The sequence below is a fragment of the Poecilia formosa genome, unplaced genomic scaffold (assembly GCF_000485575.1).
Source record: "Poecilia formosa unplaced genomic scaffold, Poecilia_formosa-5.1.2 Scaffold457, whole genome shotgun sequence".
Lineage (NCBI taxonomy): Eukaryota > Metazoa > Chordata > Actinopteri > Cyprinodontiformes > Poeciliidae > Poecilia > Poecilia formosa.
This window is the reverse complement of record NW_006800396.1, coordinates 58,882-81,671: the sequence shown is the minus strand read 5'-3', so window position 1 is coordinate 81,671 and position 22,790 is coordinate 58,882. Positions and strand designations below refer to the sequence as shown.

Genomic DNA, 22,790 nt, shown 5'->3' with positions numbered 1-22,790 from the left:
ATTTTGTTCATGTATAAAATGATTGTTTTTCTTTCCTTATTATTTAAATCAACCTTAACTCTGATACTTGCCCTGAACCTAACTATTACCTGTACACCTAACCCTAGCCTAATCCTAAACTCATTTCAATGCAAACCCTAAAAATGGTGGCCCACCACACTAAGAACGGGCTTTGGTCGCAACAAGATTACACCAGAAAAGGTCCTAAAAGGGCAACATAAACAAGCACACACATTTAGAAGGATAAGAAGTTTAGATGTTGACCTGAGTCCAAATAGAGTTCTGTAAATAGGCAAGTAAACAGGAATTATGAAACAGTGTCAAGAAGGTGACTTTATGCACAACACTGCCACCCGGTGGTGGCGTAAAGTAGTTCAGCTCCTGCTGAAATACCCAAACGATGCTGTCCTGTTTCTAAGTAACTGGAATTAATGTGTATTTATTGCTTACAAACTTCAGTTATCTGTTAATTCATAAGAACAGTTTCCCTACTTTCATAATTAAAGTATCTACAATAACAAGGAAAGACAGGATACTGATTATTCTGTTTTCTAGCCTGTTTTATTATGAAGTGTTGCTACAGAGGTGGAAGAAGTCCCCTGGTTGATGAATTTAGAAGGATCTAAAGAAACAGTATCAAATAAGCTGTTGGATTGTTGCTGTGGATTTTATCATTAAAACCTCATTGGAGTTGTCAACTGAATTGAATTTGCATCCATCAACCCTTTCCAACAGCGTTTCACTATCAGATGCACATGATCCATCCTCCTGATACCCAGAGAGAAGGAAGCTGTTTGCTGTTTTCAGACTGTGATCGGCGGTGCAGCTGCACTGAACATGAAATGCCATAAAGCACAGGTGTCAAACTCGAGGTTCGCAAGCCAAATCCGGCCCACCGTAGCTATCTCTACGTGTGTTTAAATATTATACTATCAGTAAAGTCAAATCTGTCTTCATTCATATAGGATCAAATTACATCAATGTGAGAAAAATGTTAAAAAGTTGTTACATTTTAAGAAGTAAATTGCAAATGTGAACAGTTTGCTAATGGGTAGTTTTATTAATACATTCTGCCACAACCGGCCCTCTGAGGACATTCATGATCTCGATGCGGCTCGAAATGAAAATGAGTTTGACACCCCTGCTAAAGAATGGCTGACTGCTGCCAGTGAGGATGCCTCTACTCTCGCTCTGCTATGGCAACCAGGTGGGCTTCGATCTCAGCCTCCAACAGGGTCCTACAGAAAGGTGAGGACGAAACAGTTTTATAAGATGCACAGGGCCTTTCTTAAGCATTTATATATCATAAACATGTTTACATGTTGTAACATTAAAACTATAGTGTATATTTTATTAGGAGTTTATTTGCCAGCAGATTGTAGAATATAATTAGAAAGTGAACAGTGCTTCCAGAATAATTAGACTACGGTGAAACAATTCCATATTTTCAGAAAGTGAAACTTAGACATTGTATAGATCCATCACACATAGAGTGAAACATTCCAAGCAATTTTTATTATATTTGCTTTTGTAATTTTGACGATTACGACTGACAGAAAATCTAAACTTAAAATTAAATAAATAAAAAATAATATTTATATTAAAATTTTTTAAAAATAATATTTAATAATAACTAATAATGTAAACTCATATTAATTATAATATTAATGTTAATGAAATAATATTATGTAATATTAAATATTATAAATACTAACAGATATTTATATTGGCTTAGTTAATATTTAATTATTTAACATTTAATAATAATAATAATTTTAAATAACATTTAAACATAATATTATAGTTTTTCAAATAATAATATTATAAGCTCTTTTGTGTTGGTTCACAACAGAAAATCCCAATAAAATACATAACATTTATGATCATAAAGTGACTAAATATGAAGAAAATCAAAGAGCTTTTGTAAGGCAATCTGGAAGTTTCAGAAACTCAAAGTACAATTGATTCTATCAACACTGTCATTTTATTTTCATTTATTTATTTATTTATTTATTTTACCAATGCAGCACTATTTATTAAGCTTAGCCTGTTTGAACATTTTAAAAAGTTGGTCATTAAATATACCTTTGTGCAACATCTGTGATTATGTTAACCTTTTGTGACAAAATAACGTTTAAAAATCAAAACGGGTCAGTATATATATATTTTTAAAGAAATTGTACTTTGCAGAAAAAGAATCAGTCATAATCAAAGAGTCGTTACCTGAACTTAGGCTTGTCTTTGGTCACTACACCGATCTCCAGCTCAGTGGCCTTGAAGTCCATCGACAGCACAGAGGCCAGACAAGATATGGCCATCTGCAGCAAGAACAGAAAATTAATAAAACAAATTAATCATTAGAAAACTATGAATTAATAACATGTTAATCAATCAGCTCTTCACATTGTTCCCAGCACTTTAATGTTATTCTAGAGACAGATTTCTGGTCTGACGCATTGCAATGACCAAACTCAATCCTCAACAGACTCCTCCATCGGTTTTTGACCCAATTTCAAAGTTTAAATTAAAAGTTTTAACTTTCATAACGATGAAAGTGTTTTTGCTGATGGTATCTTTTACAGAAAGACTGAAGACCATAATGGTCCTGTGATGGACCGGCGAAATGTCCAGCTTTCCTCAGACGTACCTGTACCGCCCTGTCATGGCTCAACTCTGGCTTCTTCTTGAGTTTCTTCTCTAAGTAGCTGTTGGCCTCCGTCTGTTTGGCCCCGACCGCCGTGGCTCTGAAGCCGCAGTAGTATCCTGCCGGGTCACATTTATACAAGACGGGGCCTTGCTGGGGGTCCATCGCCACCAGGATCATACCTACAGGGATCCACAGGACAGATTTTAGAAACACAAAACACAATAATGAGACTTTAAATGAAACCACAGTCCCTGTAAATATTATTCATCCAGTTTGTTTTTACCATTTTATTCACAGATCAATCATAATCAAGAAAATGTGACTTATTTTGACAAAAAAAACCTCTTTACGGTCAAAATGACCTTTCATTTCTACAAATTCTACATTATCCATTTTATTTATGGTTTCTTACACTTTTAACTGTCTTTCTGAAACACTTTATGTTGATAACACTGCTAAGGAGAAATAAAAGCCCTCACTCACAGCAGCCTAGCGGTCTCATCTCTGCATTCTGTGTGTACACCTGGGAAATATCCGCCAGTCTGCGACACAACACGTCTGCCGTGATGTCATAGCCAAACTTATATTTCCATTCTCCAGCCTCCACTCGGGCCCGGTGAACCTGTGAGCGGCTGTCCGCTACAAAAAACAAGCAAGCAAGTTTGTAACCCTGCATCTTTAAAATAAAAGTCAATGGCAAAGAAGATCACAGGGACATGTAACGGATGGTACGAGGGCTGCAACTGATGACTATTCTGACAATTAATCAGATAAAAAAATTCTACACATTCTACAGAGTTTTTTTATTTAACCACCTGTTCCTATTTTTATATAATATTGGAAATACATTAGAATATGAAATAAACAAATGAAACAATTGCTTTTTACATAAGAAATAAACATTTTATTGACTAAAATGTCAATAACTTTGCAAATTAAGCATCTGCGGTTAAAATAAATACTTCCAAAGTCGACACGTGAAAAGTTCAGCTCTTTCTGCTTGATAAAAGTTCAGAAAGAGTGTAGGGCTAAGCTGTTGACTATTTTTTGGATTAACCAATAAGTAATTGGTGCTTAATTGGAGTTTTTTTGTTTTTTACAGAATATGTAGCAGCTGAAGCTAAAATTATGCCAATAGAGGAGGTTTGGGTAGAACACATTCACAGAATTTTTTTTTTTTTTTTTATCTTAAATACAAAATGTAAAATCTTTTTGTACAGTGTTGGTGTAATTACTGCTCTGAATATGTTGTTCTTTCAGAAAATGGCCCTTTTTGAGTCTGTGTGCTCAAGTTAGCAATTCATTGATTACTAAATTACTTGACTATTTCAGTAATAGATTCATCACGGTTAAGTCGATTAATTGCACCGTCCCTCGTTGGTACGCACCGTTGTGGCCCGTCATCACACAGCCGATGCGAGGGGTTAGATGGAACATGTTGGTCACAGTGGAGGAGTCCAGCAGCTTGTCCTGCAATCGAAGGAAAGCCAGAAAAATCCACTTTAATCAGGTAATTCTCTGTAGATGTGAGTTAAACACATCAGATCAATTCAAAAATATGAAAGTATGCTAAATAATCTACCATATTACCTGACCAAATGAGCTAAAACTGGTTCTGTGGTGTTGTAATGTGAGTGACCCTGTTGATCAGCTTCATAAACTAGTGTTGTTTTTCCAGCTTTTTGCTGACTTGAGCAGTGTCTAGCTTCACTGGCTCTAGCTCATGTGTGTGTTTGTGTCAGATATCCTACCGGTACTTTCTTTTGCGTCACCACCACCACACTGTCCGACCCTCGGATTCCGACAGATGTCAGCCCACTCTGAGAGATGGCTTTGAAGGCATACTCTGCATGGGAGCACACCAGTACACAAAATGAGGAGAGAAGGCAGGGTGTGTAAACATTTCACATTTTAAAATGGAAAACTTTTTCCACATGTGAATTTTCACGTTTTTTAGTCAATATTTGGGGTATTTTCATGTCAAGGACAAATATTTGAAATAAATTGATCTCATCAGTATAAATAAGACATGGATGCTGCTCAAATTATTGAAACCCAGATTCAGATCAAGGTTTTGACTAGGCCATTCGACCATAATCATGCCTTGATTTGTTCTATAGAAACAAAAACATTTTAACTGAAGTATTCAGTTGTTAATCAAGAAATGTTCATATATAGAATATTGTTCTGAAAATTAATATTGGGAAACTTTGAGACAGAATCAGAGACAGATACAAATGTTTGTTTCAAGGATTTTTACTAACACATTTTCCCACAAGTATCTACTCTATTTTTTTCTCTCTGAATAAAAAAGTAATTTATTTGCACTTAAAAATATAAAAGTCAACCTTTTCTTTACATTAGATCCCAACTTGTCTAACTGACTTCAATATCTGGGCTTTGACTCCAGTTTTGCTCCAGCTTTTAATTCTTTACAGATTGTTTCACTTTTTCCTCCAATATAAAGTAAAATTCCTGTTCAGGTTCTGCTGCAGCAAATCTTCCCCAAACATCACACGTCCAGCTCCATGCTTCACAGTTGTAGGATTTTCTTTTCTTTTTTCCAGAAATGCTGCTTTTGGTTTATGTCAAATATGTCTTCTGATCTTGGTGTCCAAATAATTACAATTCAGAGTCAGCCTACACAGGTTTACACACCTCATATGAAAGTTAAATATATGTAGCCTCATTATTTTTTATCTGTTGCAGGTTTTCTTTCATTATTTCCCTGTATTTTACGCCATTTATGTCCCAATAAACAACTTTCACTGACAGATGACTTAAACGTTGCTCTGTGAGAAGCTCAAAGCTTGTCATGTTGTTTTATTAATTAAATCAGCTTTAAACTTTCTCCCTGACATATCTTCATGATGCTGTTTGTTCACTAATGTTCTCAAAAAACCTCTGAGGCCTTCAGATAACAGCTAAGTTCATGCTGAAAATATATTAAACACACACAAATCTCATATGGCAGGTGGGTTTTGAAGGCAGTTGATGGTGCTTGATTTAATTTAAGGGGAACAAAATGGAGGATTCAGAATACAAATGCACACCACACTTTTCAGTAAAACTTAAAATTAAAACCATGTATTATTTTCAAGCGGTTTGAATACTTTTCCAGATGACTGGGTGTAATATAAAAACGCTCTAATTTATGCACATGGGTAATAATAAGAATAAATTCCATGAGTAAGAGAGAAAGAGCAGAATTAAAAATACTGTGTGCCACCTAATTCTAACTGAATAATGTATCTGGTTGTTATATTTTAGCAGGTAAAGCTGCATGTATTCACATGAACTCAGGGTCAGGAGGCAGCGTTTGGCACACAGCCTCTTGTTGTTGGGCTGACTGACGCCTCCGTGCCTTACACCGTGATGTCAGGCGGCCAAACCTGGCAACCTGCGTGCTTCTTTAATGTTTAAAAGCTGCTGTTTACGGTTACACGTGCCGACAGTAACATTAAGTGTTACAAATAAACTTAAAAATAAAAAATTCTGCGTGTAGTTTAGATGAAACAAGTAAAAGTTTGATGCTAACACAGCATTCAGACACAAACCAGCTAACCTAACTGCCAACACCGTCTTTATGTCTTACTAAAAGTTAACAGTGACTTTATTACAAAGTGCAGCCGCAGCAGTGTCCCTCTGACAGACAGCACTCACACACAGGTGTGTTAGTGTCGGCTGGAGCACCAGAAACAGGTCCTTACCGACTTGGTAGAGTCGGCCCTCTGGTGAAAAAATGGTGATGTGTCGGTCAAAACCAGCGTTGGAGCCGCGGGACATTTTCCTCCTCTGGTCTCACCTCAGATGAACTCAGCGGGGGGCTGATTTGACCTGCGTCGCCTCGGATAGTCGATAAATGTAAAACTTTTAGGAACTAGCAGTCAGGAAACAGCATGGCTGCGCTGTCGCTGAATGATAAAGCAGGATAATGGAGTGACTTCCCTGAGTTTTTTTCTTTTTTACTTTCTCTTTCAGTTACATTTCAGAGCCGCTCCGTTCCTCTCTCTGTCATTGGGCGGCAGCAACAAGGAAACAAGGAAGTTAATCACTCTGCTTTTCACCTGACTAAAAGGTGGCCATTTTAGGAGGGTCAAACACGAAAGATGCACTTAAAGGTGGGAAATGTTAACTCTCGTTCCTCCTGAGGCCTCCAACCACTCTTTCTGGAGGGCTTCTGGGTCCGCAGGTTTTTTCCGCCAGGGGCGGATCCACGACGTTTTCCAAGGGGGGCCATGTTCTGCCCCTCAGTGGGAAAATTTCCATGTATAAGGAATAATACTAATAATAATAATAATAATAAGAAGAAGAAGAAGAAGAAGAAGAAGAAGAAGAAGGACAACGAACGGATATAAAAATATTAAGCTGTACAATTTTGACAAAATACAAAGGGAAAAAAAAGTACCTATAATTGAATGACAGGTGTAGATCCTAAAGTATTGCTGTATTAAACGAAATTGTGCACAGTGTTTTTTTTGTTGTTGTTTGTTTTTTTTGTTTGTTTGTTTTTTTTGTAGAAACAGGTTGTTACTCTTTAGCAATTCTTTTGAAATAAAAAAAGGCTTGGAAATGTTTTACAACACTGCATTTCGTATTCTTAGTTCAGTAGTATTATTCTAATTATACTGTTACTCCAGTAAAATTTCTGGATACTCTACTCATGTTGAGTATCTGACGTTTGTTAAGTTTATTCACTTTATTAGAAACATATTTTAACCAATGATGCACCAGACACAAACCTACAAAGATGTATTGTTTCTACACAAGCTTTGTTGTTCAAATAAATATATTTTCTATCTGCTGAGCCTTTTAGAGATCAATTGAATTAAATTCGAGAACTTATTAAAAGTACTCAACTTTTTTCTAACAATACCTAGTGTTGGTTTCACATGATTTATATTTAATGGCACAGACAATGAACGTTTAGTCATCCATATGACCATTTTTTGGTTTGACCACCTCCATTCTTTTATTGAAATAAAAAAGCTCTCATCTTGAGAGTTCTTCAGAGAGTTTCCTTCTCTGTGCCTCAGAGAAAACATCTCCAGTGGGATTTGCTTATACCAGGAATTAATTTTGTGGTTAACTATGTCAAAAGTCTTCTTTAGGTCCAGAAATAAAAACATCCATATCTCCTCGGTCCAATTATATGCCATGTTAAAGCAGCTTCTTCTACAGCCATCTCAGACACTGATGACAGATTAGATGTTTGAGTTCAGGACAAACAAAAACTCAAATAAATAGGTCACACAGAATGGTCTGATACATGGTTTATTGATTGACAGATATCATAGAGAAGGATACAGCAGGCACAAAATACAGCACTGTGATTGAGCAGTAATATTGCAACTTATATATGTGGTATTATCAGTTTCTGATTACTTCATCCATTCAGATTATTCTCTGTACTCCCTCATTCCCCAACTTTAAAAACTAGTTATTTTTTTTTTTTTTGCTTTCTTGCTGGCTGGCTTCTAGGGTTACATTTTGTGGAAAAAATTTTTCACTTCTATATAAAAAAGAAAAATATAGTACATTCATTGCACATTTGGAAAAAGATTTCTTTGGAGAAGACTATATTAGTATTATTAGCTTATTATTTAAAAGTTCATACAACCTGGCCTACTATTTTACCAGTGTTTAAACACATGCATGTGCCGTAATCTTGGCTTTATAAAGACGGAGGGCGTATATTTGCTAAAGGAATACCTAATGATGCGTTTCGATTACATATTAAATACACTTGGCTAGTTATTGCATTCACATGTGCTATAATCTATATTGCATTATTGCAGCAAGTGGGCCTCCATTGCTATCTCCGTTAATCCCTGCTCTTTGTGCATGTCTACCCAGCGTCCTCCAGGGGGGGCTGTTGCTCCACATCTCATAAAACGTTGGCTGCAGGCGCACACGTAATATTAACACAAACGGGGTGAAAACTACGGACTGTTACTGTTGCTGTTACTAGAAGACAACACATGGCTTTAAAGTGTCCCTCCACCTTTCTTCGACTGCTCCTTGGCGTGTTGAGAGTGCAAAGCTGGATTAGAACCCCGAGTGACACTTTTAGACCTTTTAAGCTCTGAGTGCATCACTATTCTGTCACCGCACCACCAATCACACTAATGACAAACCTGCCTCGGGTGTGCAACATTATAGTTAACTCCGAATTTGGCTCGTGCCACTGGGGTTCGTCACAAACAGTCTGGTTTTAACAGTGCGTGAGCCAAATTAATCCATGCTTCTACTGGACCATCAAAGAAATGAAGAGGAAGTAATGACTTATTCCTAATAAGAGCATTGTTGCTGATAACAGTCAGATAGCATGAACTTAGTCATCAGTTATTGCACTAAATGTCTACAAATGACCAACAGGGAAGCTGGTCGTCTCCCCAGAAAAACACAATTCAAACAAAGATTAGAAGAGCAGGGATTTCTAGTATTGTGCATTCAAAATAACATTTGAATGAAAGTGCATGAGCTTGTGAAAGTGCAACTAAGTGAAAAAGTACCCTGTCTTTGTTACAAACAGCATTTACAAGCACACAGACAGGGAAACCAGAGATGGACGTGAACCTGCAGAATCTCCAGACGGCCGCCTCATTCAGCTGAGGAAACCGAGACGGATCCATCCTGGCAATCTAACACGATAAAGCATTACGCACACTTTCTACTGACATCCACATTTAAAGACGTTTCTCTGAGTGCCGTGATGACTGTGTGATTGTAATACACGACTGGAACAGGGAGCAGAAGGGGAAGGGAAGGGGCCTGCCAGTCGGCCTGCTCCCTGGGTGAGCTGCTCATCCTCTGCGAAGCTCCCTCAGCTCTGCTGCCACTTTTCGCAGCTCTGCTTCAATCTCCAGGAGCTCCTGGTGGTAGGAAGGAAAACATATGAATAATCCCTGCAGGAGGTGGGCATAAATGAAGCAAGATCGAAATGTTAAGCTCTCCTTAAAACTCCCGTCTACAACCTTTACAACCTAAAGAGTTATTTCTGCTTTCAGGTCAGAACAAATGAAACCCATTTAGAGCCACAACTGTCACATGACGTTTTTGGGGGAAAAATTTTGAAAAACAGCTTATAATTTTAGATAAATATCTACTCCAGTAAATTTGGGGTCGTTTTTAAAGAACCACCAATAGAGTACTGTTAAATATTTCAACATGTTTTCATATTTATGGTGAATGAAAATAAAACACATTTTAATTTAAAGTCAATCTGGTTGTGTGCAGCTAAGTAGCTCATCATGTTAAGATTATTTCTGAGGAAAAAGAAATCCTGATCTCATATCCAGGTCATTCTTTTTTTTTTCTTGTTGTAATTCATTGTTAAAATATGTCAAGATTTAGATGTCTAGTAAACCTGTAAAGATGTGTAAAAAGTTAACTTTTAGAGCAAATATCTTCTGAACCTAACATAAGGAACTTGATATGTTCCACTGCTTATGAGATGCTCAAACCTGTCTAAATGATTGGGTAGATCTGTTGCAAATCTCTGTATACAGATTGGACCCTTTTAAAATGCCTCAACAATACATTTGTTATGAATATAAAACTAAAACACCTAGAGATCTTATGAAGCATTAAGACACATTTTCAACAATTTTTGAGCATTTTCAGAGTGAAGTTGCTGCTGCGATAAGAAATGAATTTATCTTAAGGCTTTTGCATGTCTAAACTGGGATGTAAATATGTTTCTCCATGTGTGTAACAGAGTAAAAATGGTTAATATTTATTTTAAGTTTCCGGTTACGTTGGACATTTTGCCTTTGGGATTAGATGAAAAAGAAGAAACGTTGAACTCCATCATAGTTTGAAAGTGTAACTGATACCATTTGCTCTAACTCACCTCCCCTTCATCTTCTTCATGATCCCCTTCATCCTCACCATCTTCATCCTCATCCTCTCTAACAAACTCTTCCTCCTCATCATCATCCTCTCCATTTTCTTCCTCCTCCTCTTCCTCGTACCTCTCCCTCTCAAACTGCCGTGTGGCCTCATCGCTGGCTTTCTCCATCACTCTCTTCTGCAGCGGCTCCTTCAGCTCCGCCGCTTCGCTCGTCTTCTTGACTTTCCCGTCTGATTTTTCCACCTCTCCGCCCTCCTTGTCTTCGTTCTTTTCGTCTGTACCATCCTTGCTCTTCCCGCCTTGCGACTCCTGCTTTTCCTCCTCCTGCACCCGTTTCATCTTTCGGACAAGCTCCTCCAGCTCCTCCTGCTTCTCCTTCCTCTCCCTGTCCTGCTCCGGTTTGCTGCCATTGCTTTGCTCCCTGAGTAGCTCCTTCAGCTCCTTCTCCACCTTCTCTTTCTCCACCATCAGCTCCACTTCATTCTTCTTCCTTTCTTCCATCTTTTGCTTCTCTAAGTCCTCTGCTCTTTTATCCTCTCCCTCGTTGCTCTGCTTCATCTTCTCCTCCACTTCTTTTCTTGCCTCTGTTTCAGAGCCTTTCTGGTTCTCCTTCGCAGCCTTGTGTCGCTTCGTTTTGAGCTCCTTCAGCAGCTCTTCTAGCTCTTCATCATTCTTCTCCTCTTCACTTTTCTTGGTGATCTCGTCGGCGAGCAACTCCTCAAGCTTTTTGGATGTCTCCTCTTCATTATCGTCAGTCTGTGGCTTCCTCTTGGTCTCTCCATCCTCTGTCTTTTCTCCATCACTTCTCATATCTCTCTCATCCTCCTCATCCCTCTGCTCAAACTCGATCTCGTCATCGGCCAGATTGTACTCGTCCCTCTCCTCCTTCTCCCGCTCTGCAAAAATTGGGAGGCAGTGTCAGTTCCATTCTGACTTTAGTAAAATCAATGAGAAATAAAATTAGCGCTTCCATGTTTTGCTACATTTATGAGCAGCTGTCAGTGGGAGTCTGTTCTTACCGTCATCAGCTAGCTTCTGCAGCTCCCTGAGAAGACCCTGGTGTCTCTGCACCTCGTTAAGTTCCTCTGCAACAACAGTGGAGCACATGAAGAAGAAGCAGCAGTGCCTTGCAGAGATATTCACACTGCATGAGTCTTTTCATATTTTGTTACACTTTAGCTACAAACCTCATTGCATTGTATTTGAGATTTTTTTTCTAATAAACACAAAGTATTACGTAGTTGGGAAGTAGAACAACAACACTACATGGTTTTCAAAAGATTTTATGAATAAAAACCTGAAAAGTGTGGTGTGCATTTATGTTCAGCCCTCTTTACTCCAACTGGACCAGACATAAAATCCAGTGTTGCAAATTTCATTCAGAATCTGCTGAATTAAGACATTAAATAATATTTTTGTGAAGTGCAGAACTATTTCTTCTGGTCTTCTTTTTTTTTAATGACAAGAAGAAAGTTATTGATGAAAGAAAACAATGTGAAGTTTGCCTCAGTTATAATTTAAAGAGTTTAAATTATATAAACAATAAATTTTTATTTCCTTCCATTTCAGATGTATTCATTATTTTTGCATTGCTAACAAAATCAAAGTAAAACACACCAAAGTTCATGGTTGCAGCAGGCATGTATGGAACAATTAGACTGTTATTGTGCGATACATCTAGATGAGACGAACAAAACTTGACTTCAGTTTTTTTTCCCACTCTACCCAGATCTTCAGCTGATATTGTGGATATTGAAGAAAATACAACATGTCTCTTCTACCTGCAAGCTGGGATCCACACTCATGGTGCGACCCGTCTTCATTCAGTGTCTCCTGAATTATACATTCAACCTGTTGGCAAAAAACAGAGCAGTTAATGCCTGAAGGAGAAAAGCTGAACAACAATGTAAATACAGAAGGCTTCTTCCTGACCTTTGCATCATTAAGGGGTGAGGTAACTGGTCGGCTTCCCACTGCGAAACCAGAGCAAACAGAGCAGGAACAGAGAACAAGATCGAATGTTAATTACAAGAAATACCAACAATCATTTAGTGATCACAACACCTGACAGCGCCGCAGCTGAGCGACTGCATGTCTTTAATCCTGCATGGGCGGAGCTGTTCCCTCATTAAGGTGAGTGCAGTTACCCCAGTAAAGCAACACTGCAAAGGCGCTTAACTTTGCGTCCCTCTCGCTCCAAGATGAAGGCGGCTTTAGCTCACAGGAAGTTTTCCCACCAGAGCTAAATCAGTGACCAATCCCTCAACTACCCGTACCATTAAAGGCACACTAAACAGCTCCCTCTGTGCCTTTTCTCAAAGGAAGACAATTTAACCAAAACATGAACTTTAATACAAGGTGAAAAGACTCAATCCACATCCAAGGCTTACATGCTTTGTCCAAAAAAGCCCTACTTTCCTGTAGTCTTTAAAAATGTCTTGATAAAAAGTTTCTCCGCTCCTGAACAAGATCTCTTTTGAGTCTTTCTACTACGACTCAACAATGTGCCCAAAAAGTCCAGAAAAAAATAAATATTCTAACAGATAAACAGTATCAGAAGGTGAAGTCTGATCTGTTGTTATTTTTTAGCTGACAGCACTTTGAAAATCACACTGTTCTTAAAATTTAATTGCATATGTTTCAAATAACTAACTTTTGTATTTAAAAAAATAAATAAGTCAAGCTAAGTAAATTTAGTAACAAGGTGCCTAATCACCGAATTCCAAGCTGGTTCTTTATTATCGCTAACAGATCACAGTTTAAAATTCAGTGTTTAGGCACTTTGTTACTAGTTTTATTCATCAAAAATTTTACTGAGTGAATTGGCTTTACAGGAAAGGTGGCGTCAAGATGGCGGTCGACCATGGGGAACATTTAGAAGCACTATTTTCTTCCTCAGTCCTGGTAGTAAATTTCAAAGTTCTTCTAATATTAATTATGTTATTTATCTAATATAAACATTTAGAAAGATTAAAAACAATCGATGATTACCCATTGGTCTAAAGTGACTAATCACTATGCATCTGATTGGTTTATCAGTACCTCTCTGTTAACCGTCTAAACAAAACTATGATTGACCCGTCCATTAATGTAAAAATGTGAAGATTATCCTATTTGCACCAGTACCTGCATTTAACCCCTTAATGCCTGAATTTATTTTGAATTATATCAGAATAAGTCACAGTGCAACTAGCACAGGCTGCGTTAGAGGGTGTGATTTAATAGTTTATATTGGTACTTAGTAGCAGCTCTACCCAGTTTTCTGTAGAAAAAAGAGAAATAGCTGCAAAATGATGGACATAATATAGATAATTTGCAAGCAACCTCAAGATTACAGCTGGTGGCTCCCTGTTGAAAGCAAATTATCGTAATATCTTTGTTTTCCCAAAAACATTGTTAAAATATTTTGTTCTTGTGAAACCAGTATCCTCACACTAATACCTACTGCTTCTTTAACCTTCAATGCTTAACCGGTCCATGGCATAGGCAAACTAGGCCGCTGCGAAGATCCTCAAGGCCAGAAGATGACCCATGAGAATGCTAAACGTCTCAAAAAGTCCACAGATGTCAAAAGTTTCAATTTATAATTATGAAGCAGGAGCTTGCATTTAAATTGGTTTTAAGGTGCATGAAAAGCAGATTTAAAGAATTTAGCATTTCTGTTAAGTGTATTTAGGACTTTAACGTAAACCTACAGGGGAAAGTATTTACTGTATTGACAGATTTATTTGCCTTCCTTATTTCATCTGGTATGTTTACTGCTTGTTTCTGTGCTGGATTGACATCTAATGTATATTTTTACTGAATATGAATCAATCAGTACATGTTTACCAGTAAACTCACTCACCCTCTCAAAACAAATAAAGCTTGAAGTGTTCAAAAGGGATATAAGTGGTCGTGCGGTGGCTAATGGGTTTAACCGGAAAAGGGGCCCCAAATCTGCTTGGGGAATATAAAATCTCAGGGTGTTCCTATTTGTTTTAATCACAAATAAGTTAAATAGATTAATCCCATTTTAATATGTCTGTTTATGTGTTTTCAGTTTTGCTTTCTTCATAAAATCCCGTAATTTTGAATAAAAATATTAATTAAACGCGATGTAAATGAACGTAAGCTCGCTTCAGGCTCATTTTGTGGCTTATATTTTAACATGTTGTTTAATTAGCGCACTTCAAAGGTGGACGGCTAAGGTGCTGGCACGTGTTGCTACAGCACGCGCGCACCTGTGCGGGGTTTTAATTGGCTCTTTAAATGTGCGGGTGAGCTTAGGTGACTGCGTTTTATCTATTTAATGTTAACATCCCAGCAGCCGGCGGTCGTTCAACGACACACACTGAAACAGAAGGTTAGACGTGTTCATACCGGGTTATGTAACGTCGCTCGTTAAGCGCATTAACTCTAAACCCTCCAGGGTTTTCTTCTCGTTCAATAAACAACATTTCTCTGTTTGTAGCCCTGTCGGCAACAGCTGAGCTGATGCAGCACTGCAGCAGAGCGAGAAACGGGAGGCTTTCATCCAGAGAGACATCAGCCCATACCCGCCTTTTCCAGCCTCACCGCCTCCTCACGCAGAGATGTACATAAACACGGAGCAGCTTGTAAATGTGATGGTCGCCTACCTCCGACAGCAGCCCAGAGAAAAATCGCGGTTATCAGAATTCCCATAGGATCCGTGAGAGGAGTATCCTGCAGGAGATAACCTTGAAAATGCTGGGCTGGCTCTTCCTCCCACACCCGCTGAGTGTGAGGTGGAGCCGAGCAGCGGTGTGTGTGTGTATCAGGTGACCGAGCCCTGATCAGAGCCCAGCACTGCTGCCAGAAAGTCAAGTGTTGCTCTGCTGTCAGGGTCTTAACAGCAGACCTACACATTAAAATAAAATAAAAATCTCATACAGTTCAATGCCCAGACAAGCACATCTTCACCCTGTTGGCTCTTCTTATATTCTGCACACAGTATGAAATAAATCACTACAGTATTGGTCTGGAAATATGACCAATTTCTCTTTGGTTATTTAGACTAGTTAATCTCTGGAAAAGATTTGTCAAAAGTCTTTAATTTTACACATTACTGTAAATGTTTTAGACAACTAAAATGTCCTACAACAATGTTATTGAAGCATTTTTTTTTACTTGCACTTTGCTGTTGGTCAGAGTTTCTTGGAATTCGTTTGTCAAGACTTTGTGTTAATATGAGGTGGCATAAAGGCCCATTTATCTCACCTACAGAGCAAGATGATGCAAAAAAAAAAAAAGCAAATATTTGGAGGTTTTCCGGGCAGATCCGACTTTTGGGAAGGATGCAGCACTTGCTGGAGGGATAATATCCCACCTGGACTGGGAACACCTTGGGAAACTCCAGGATGAGGGACATCTGGGTCTCCATATTGGATTTATGCCACTGCAACCCAATTTTTTGAAAAACAGAAAACCATGAAGGACAATCAATGGCTTTTTCTTCACTTATCTCTTGACAGTGACCAACCATCAAGGTTATATTAAGATGTATTATTCTAAAAGCCAACTAAACTTCTTCTCTTCAGAAAGAAATATAAACAATTCACCATACCCGTGTGATTTATTTCATTTTATTAAAAAGGACATACAGCATTTCCACTTTTAATAATTCAGCAGCACTGCTCTGTTTCACCAGAAAGACGATGTGTTCAAGTTTTTCTCTCTGTTTGAGTGGAGAAGCGTCGACTGGTTGGGTTTTCATCTGGCATTAGGACCAGGTCTGGGTGGGCGACTGTGCTGGTTGGGTCCAATATATTTCAGAGGAGCGTACTTTGGCCGCTCTATTACTTCCAGACCCAGATAAGGCTGCAGGGCTTGAGGAACACGCACGGTTCTATCCTGAAGACATACAGTCACCAAGTCAGTTACCAAAAAACTGAAGATGGAGGAAAATATTTGCATGCACAGGACAAAAGATGAGAGTTTGTACAGAACACTATTTTCATAAGCCGTAAACATACTGCGCAAAGAAAGTGTTCACAAAAAAAGTGTTCACATGCTTTGAATACTGTTGCATCCTGTTACAACTACAAAATGTAGTTAATTAGGAATGTATGTGATAAACCAACACAAATTTGACCAGAATTATGACAGAGCAAAATGATGCAAGGTTTTAGTGTAGTGGGCACCTTTTTATTTAGCAATATTTTTCCTGTACGGAGAGGAAGATCTCTTTTAAAGTTTTTCACATCAGTGATTACTAATGCCAATAGCTTTCTAAATTGATAAACGTTAATATGAAATGTTTTATTTCTCATCTGTTTTTACACTTTCACAAAAGCTTTTTCATACTTAAACCTTGAGACTAAGTAATATTTGAAATGTATTACATTTTAAGAACAAAATGTTTTATCACCATTTTTCTTTCATATATTTTTCTATTGGCTTACGTACAGAACAGGGCAATTTTTTTATTAAATTACTCGAGTGTACTGTATGACTTTTAGTCATTTTAGTCATTTTTATCATGTAAGCGGTTTGTGCCTTACTTTGGTCTGATGAGTCTCCAGGATGGAAATAATCATTCGAGGAATTGCACACGCTGTAGCGTTCACCTGGGTTGAAGAGAAATAGTAGTCTGTAGATTTATGGTGTAATGTGGAGCAGCAGGCGCGCACAGCAGTGGTCTGCAGCCTTACCGTGTGGGCGTACTGCAGACTGCCGTCCTCCCTCTCATACAGGATGTTGAGGCGTCTGCTCTGATAGTCCGTGCAGTTGGATGCGCTGGAAACCTGATACACAGGAGAGAGCTCTTCAGAAATCAACCTGATCAGTCGTTCAGAGCAACAGCTGCTTGTTTTTAACTCAGCAGATGTGATTAAAGATGTCTGACGTATCTGGACTGTTGAGGGACAGTAATGAGGCTGACCTCTCCGTAGCTGTTCCTCCCTGGCATCCACGCTTCGATGTCATACTTCCTGTAGGCGGGAAGGCCTAGCTCCTCAGTGGGCATGTCCAGCACTCTGAAACCAAACCAATGACGGCAATATCAACAAAAGTACTCATGACTCAAATAGATGTCTACAACAACACTGAGATGAATTATCAACAAGTCAAATCAACGTAGAGAGTAAACTTGCAAACTTTAGCCTAGCGCTAGCAAAAAATGCTCTGCATTAAAATATCACCGGCAGGAGCAAAATGTGAGATTAATGTCTCATCCACTCAATTACATTTTTAAAAACAGATGATAAATCTATGACAGCTTTAGTCACATTAGTAGACACTGACAAAATGTTAAATCTAATAAATAATAAAAATTCTGATTGGGACATTCCAACTTTTAACCTTAAATAACTTAATGTGGATCATCAGTAAAATCTGTTATTTATTAATCCAGTTAATTGCAGTGAAGCTAAAATGGATTTAGTATGTTTTCTAACATATTTAGATGATTTTTATTTCAGGTAAGGCTCCAAAAGAACTAAATTTGAAAAGTTCAACATTTTTGTTGCATTTTATTTGTGATCTCAGATCATCTCTGATGCTGCACAGTTGTTTGTTTCCTCACCTGTAGTGAAGCTCCAGCGCAGAAAACATCTCCTTCTGCAAGGAGACATATTCCTCCAACAGCTGTGAGCTCTCCTGTCCCGTCTCATTAGCCGTCACTCCAAACATCTCAACCTGAAGTACAACACGAGGGAACTGTAACAGAGCTTCTCAGCTTAATAAAATTAATTTGTTTCAATTGGATTTTTCCCTCTCAGGATCATTTAAAATCTTCCCCCAGGTAAGACCTCCTTTGTGTTTGACCTTATTGAAGTGGTGAACTCTGTAAAGTCCCCACGCCTCTCTGCCGGTGTCCGTCTCGGCCCTGTAGCAGGTACTGCTGCACACCGTCCTGCAGTGAGAGACGACACGCTGCCACGGTTACAGATAGGAGTCGCTCCATCTGAAGGATGAAGGAGTGAGGAGAGCTTCTAACCTGACTGGCAGGTCCTTCCAGTTTACTGCATGATCCATGAAATAACCTGTGGAAATACAAATAAAAATGAAGCACACAACACTGATTTATGCACAAACCTTCTTCTAGCAGTAAGGGGAATGCAAATGTTCAGTATTTATTAGCGGCTTTGCTTTAAAGAGCTATAATGTTTATTCGATAGCATGAGGAACAGAGGTGTGTGTGTGTGTAGTGACAATGTAAAGGAGAGCAAAGCCTCACCTGCCACCCCGACCTCACCTGTCCCAGCCAGGTTGAGGTCTGGGAAACGTGCCGGGTCCAGGGAATAGACCTGAGAGAGATGGGCGTTCGGCTGCATCCCACAACCCTCCTGGGGAGGAAGACAGGAGAGGATAGGAGACATTACTGAAATCCTGGACAGAAAACCAAAGCAGGCAGGACAAAAAAACAAAACAAAACCAAATATTTTAGAGGCAAAGTTTCAAACATTCTGTTCTTGATTACAGAAAAAAGATGGCAAGATGGACTAATCAGGATGTCTTGAACATAAACATGTGACAAGCTCAGCCCTTTCTGATTGACTGATTTTTTCAATTAACCATTAGTAGCAGTTTTTTTTATTTTTTATTATTGTTTACAAAATTCGAACCAGGTGAAACTAAAACTAGGCCACATGAAGAGTTCTGGGTAGAACACACTTAACGTCTTAATTATTTTTTATTATTGTTTACAAAATTCGAACCAGGTGAAACTAAAACTAGGCCACATGAAGAGTTCTGGGTAGAACACACTTAACGTCTTAATTCTGCAGATGCAAAATGTGTGAATGTAAAATTTAATGACTTGTTTTTCAGCTGCTCTTTATACAAACTAATCCAAAGTTTACGTGTATAAATCAAAATAAAGCACAAGCCGACTCAAAATCTTTCAAGTAAAAAAACAAGACTATAAAAGTACTTTGAGTAATTTGTAATTGACTTAAATAACATGAAGAAATAATAAAACAGTTTGCAGAACAAGGCACATGACTGACAGGTAGAAAGTTGCCACAGCCAAGACAGTGGCTGTTTTGCTGCGAACAGTCTTGAAAAACTGGTAGGAAAAACTCAGATTCATTAAGTTCACAAAATAAAGTGTTCAGCCTGTGAAACTGTTTCCAAACCCTGCAAACAAAAATAGATTAAGACTTTAAAAAAATGGCTTCATACGACTAGCTGGAGCTCAATCTGAGAAGCATTTAATTTAAGCCCGTACTGCTGGCATTCAGTAAGATTTTACTACTGTAGCTGACATATGTGATACTCACAAACACCACCGCCTTCAGCATGTCCGGCACAACCATGGGAACGAAGCCCTACAGCAGAGGAAGAAAACTCAGCTGTCACTGCTTTTTCTGTCCGAGGACAATGACTTTACTTGTTTCGCATCGATTGCAGAAGATTTCTCCAAACCATAATCGTACCCGTCGCTGCAAAGTGTCCAGAGCAAAGTTCTGGAGTGCAATTTGAAGTCTGGCTCCCGCTCCTCTCAAATAGTAGGACCGGTGACCGGAGACGTGAGACAAATGCCTGCAGCAGACGACAGACAGACTATGAACACTCTCACTTGTGCTACACAAGTATTGAGCACACTGGGTGAATTTCAGCCTACCTCTGCCTGATGAGGCCCAACGCCTCACCGAGCTCTACGTGGCCTCGAGGCTTGAAGTCAAATTCTGCAAACAAAGCAAGACCGTTTTCTTTGGTAAGCATAACAATAAAGCCTTTAAAGCCATTTTTTAATTTACCATTAACATCACTCACCTGCTTTCCTTCCAACCAACTCCACCACCCTAGCCTGGCTCTCATCTCCAACCGGCTTAAAAAATTTTAAAAAAAGACGAAAAGGGAAACTTCACTTCCACAACTTGTGCTGCACACCAAAACCTCATTAGAAACGCTTGGGATTAGTTCGTTAAGTTCTCACCACATCAGGGTGTGTGTTGTTGGGCAGTCGGAGTGCTTGGCTGTAGTGCTCCTGGTCCAGTTCGGCATCTCTAAGGTAGAGCTGGTTCAGTCTGTTGCGGACGTCGCGGCCCTTCTGCAGGGCCTGGGTGTACTCTGGAAGCTGCAGCAGAAACAACTCAGTCAGACATAAAAGATGCAATACATTCAACCTCACCGGGTCATTTGGAGTAACCAAAAGAGAAACTGGGTCCTGAGGTTGCACTTACATTAGCGAGGACGTCCTTGTCTTTTTGCTTCTGTAGAAATAATTATAAGAATATTTAGAAACAGGCACATTCTGCAGATTTTTTATCTAACTACTTAAGCATATTTTATATTGGATAGTAAAAACTACATAATAAGAGATTTATTATTATTATTGTTATTGAACTAGCTGAAGCTAAAACTATGCCACTTCAGGACCTCTGTACAGAACATATTTACACCCAAAAAAGGTTATTAATTTTAATGTATATTCTTTGTAAACTTTTGACTTAATTGTTGGTCTTACAGAGTTGTTCTTTCAGCAAATTGTATATTTTAGAATCTATATATTAAAGTTAGCGATTAATCGATTGCTTAATTAGTTGACAATTATTTCAATAATCAATTAATCACGATTAATCCGATTGAGTGTCTTTTCCATAAACTTGTCATTTATTTGCTTTATCTTGTCGCATCAAGTCAAGCTGAATCAGATCAGAGCATATATAAATGAAGATTTGTGGATTCAATTTCTAACTGGTGAAAAATAAACCTCACCACAAGAGTTCTGACTGTCTCACTGATGCGTAATTTCTCCTTTTCCAGCTTAGAGATTTCTGTCCTCACAGCTTGGAGCTCCTGCCACACACTCACCTGAAGCAATACAAGTACGAGGGGGGAAGGTAAGTCAGTGTCATTTAAACAAAGCTACTTGCTGCATAGAAGACATTGTGACAGTTTAAATGCCTTACAATTTTCCTGACATCGTCGCCTCGAAGGTCGCCCTTCCTGTTCTCCACATTAGCAATGACTTTGTCGGTCTCCTCACACACCGCTCCCATGTCCAGCTCGGGCTTGTCGCTGTAGCCTTCCAGGACATGCTCGTACAGACTGCTGCGGACCCCATGCCGGAGGCGATGCGGGACAACACTGCAGCCCCTCCGCCTGGAAAACAACTGTCTGCCTATAGGTTGTAACACTGTCAGAGTGACGACTCTAACTCTTGCAACCAAACCGATGCAGGTCGCCATGTTTCTCATGCAGAGCATGCTGCATTCATGGAACCCCGGAATATTTAGCTTCATTCACATCAGTTGAGACTCCCGCTGAACGTTTTAGCACTTATGTGATTGAGTTCGTATAGGATGTAGAAAAGTGGGATAAATTAAAATTCAAACTTTACATTGCTTTCTTTATTTTATTTATATATTAGAGAGCATTGCAGTTTAGCATTAATTGTCATTCAAAAACCTATGAAAAATGCGCTAAATAAATAACTTAATAAATAAAAGACAAAAAAAATAAAGAACAAAACAGGAGCCAAGGGTTTTCACATGGAAAATTTCTGATCACACATAAGCTGGACATAAAAGCTTACACCTGGTTTATACAGGTCTAAGAAATCTGCCTTTATGCAAAATGATCAAATATATATATTTCTACTTCTTTAAGTTTAGGTGATGACATTAATATTTTTAATTGTTGCCATTTTAATGCATGTGAGCTCGGTATTTAAAATTTTCTATCCTGCTACTTTTAGCTGTGACATCATGGGTTGAATAAAAGCATCTAATCTTGCTTTATCTTGGAGTGCAGCGGGTGTTACAATGGGAGAAATATGTATGCTTCACTTTTCCAGTGATTTATGTTTGTTTGATTTTTGTTATGGTTTGGTTTATTAAATAAATATATGATCATTTAAATGTTCACTCTTTTGTTGTTGTCTTTTTACCATGAAGATAGACAGTGTAGTTTTATGAAATTGTGCTTCATATGTGTATTATATATATATATATATGTTTCTGGTTTCTTATGTTAACCTGTAATTGCCAGAGCATTCATAGACCAGTATGGATCTCTCTATTTATTTATTTTTTTTCTGTTTTATTGACCTGACTGAAACTGTTCGGTATCTACCTTGAATGCCCCACGGATGCGGAAATCAGGCGGGAAACAAATATTGTGGAAAAAAAATTAAAAACAAGAAAATTATTATTATTTTTTTTTATTTCTCATCAACTACAGTAAAGAAAAAATAAAAATAAACAAGAAAAAATAAAAATACAATCGTTTTTACTATTTATTAAGCATTGGTACAATTCATTTAATATGCAAGCAATCGGAATTTTCATAAACAATTTAAGACATTCAAATATACTTAAATCGCCATTACCTTGTTCC

At 38.3% G+C, this 22,790-nt stretch overlaps 3 protein-coding genes across 3 annotated transcripts; all 3 read right to left on the bottom strand.

Moving 5' to 3' along the window:
• Nucleotides 1–539: 539 nt before the first annotated feature.
• psma6l (proteasome 20S subunit alpha 6, like) lies at nucleotides 540–6,693 on the bottom strand. The gene is made up of 7 exons (XM_007577833.2): nucleotides 6,358–6,693; nucleotides 4,399–4,493; nucleotides 4,036–4,117; nucleotides 3,131–3,286; nucleotides 2,648–2,826; nucleotides 2,224–2,318; nucleotides 540–1,238 (listed from the first exon to the last, which is right to left on the bottom strand). The coding sequence occupies exons 1-7, from the start codon at nucleotides 6,431–6,433 to the stop codon at nucleotides 1,181–1,183; spliced, it is 741 nt and encodes a 246-aa protein (XP_007577895.1). The 5' UTR covers nucleotides 6,434–6,693; the 3' UTR covers nucleotides 540–1,180.
• Nucleotides 6,694–7,905: 1,212 nt separating this feature from the next.
• On the bottom strand, nucleotides 7,906–15,258 carry LOC103155939 (DNA ligase 1). Its single transcript, XM_007577832.2, has 6 exons — nucleotides 15,122–15,258; nucleotides 12,435–12,475; nucleotides 12,284–12,353; nucleotides 11,522–11,587; nucleotides 10,503–11,398; nucleotides 7,906–9,522 (listed from the first exon to the last, which is right to left on the bottom strand). The coding sequence occupies exons 1-6, from the start codon at nucleotides 15,165–15,167 to the stop codon at nucleotides 9,454–9,456; spliced, it is 1,188 nt and encodes a 395-aa protein (XP_007577894.2). The 5' UTR covers nucleotides 15,168–15,258; the 3' UTR covers nucleotides 7,906–9,453.
• An 809-nt stretch (nucleotides 15,259–16,067) lies between these two features.
• Nucleotides 16,068–21,693, bottom strand: sars2 (seryl-tRNA synthetase 2, mitochondrial). Its single transcript, XM_007577830.2, has 16 exons — nucleotides 21,362–21,693; nucleotides 21,168–21,263; nucleotides 20,633–20,662; nucleotides 20,386–20,526; nucleotides 20,223–20,277; nucleotides 20,071–20,134; nucleotides 19,883–19,988; nucleotides 19,727–19,774; nucleotides 18,682–18,790; nucleotides 18,442–18,487; nucleotides 18,270–18,357; nucleotides 18,028–18,140; nucleotides 17,386–17,479; nucleotides 17,156–17,248; nucleotides 17,006–17,071; nucleotides 16,068–16,355 (listed from the first exon to the last, which is right to left on the bottom strand). Exons 1-16 carry the CDS (start codon nucleotides 21,656–21,658, stop codon nucleotides 16,215–16,217), a joined length of 1,587 nt encoding a protein of 528 aa, XP_007577892.1. The 5' UTR covers nucleotides 21,659–21,693; the 3' UTR covers nucleotides 16,068–16,214.
• Between the last annotated feature and the right edge of the window lie 1,097 nt (nucleotides 21,694–22,790).

Coding starts and splice junctions, on each gene's coding strand:
- psma6l (XM_007577833.2), bottom strand. CDS start 6,433: ATGTCCCGCGGCTCCAACGCTGGTTTTGACCGACACATCACCATTTTT. Junction 2,827..3,130: donor GATGAGACCGCTAGGCTGCT/GTGAGTGAGGGC, acceptor GGATCCCTGTAG/GTATGATCCTGGTGGCGATG. Junction 1,239..2,223: donor AAAGACAAGCCTAAGTTCAG/GTAACGACTCTT, acceptor ACCTTTCTGTAG/GACCCTGTTGGAGGCTGAGA.
- LOC103155939 (XM_007577832.2), bottom strand. CDS start 15,167: ATGGGAATTCTGATAACCGCGATTTTTCTCTGGGCTGCTGTCGGAG. Junction 12,476..15,121: donor TCTCTGGGCTGCTGTCGGAG/GTAGGCGACCAT, acceptor CTGGTTTCGCAG/TGGGAAGCCGACCAGTTACC. Junction 12,354..12,434: donor CACCCCTTAATGATGCAAAG/GTCAGGAAGAAG, acceptor TTTTGCCAACAG/GTTGAATGTATAATTCAGGA.
- sars2 (XM_007577830.2), bottom strand. CDS start 21,658: ATGCTCTGCATGAGAAACATGGCGACCTGCATCGGTTTGGTTGCAAGA. Junction 21,264..21,361: donor GCGACGATGTCAGGAAAATT/GTAAGGCATTTA, acceptor GTATTGCTTCAG/GTGAGTGTGTGGCAGGAGCT. Junction 20,663..21,167: donor AGACAGTCAGAACTCTTGTG/GTGAGGTTTATT, acceptor TTATTTCTACAG/AAGCAAAAAGACAAGGACGT.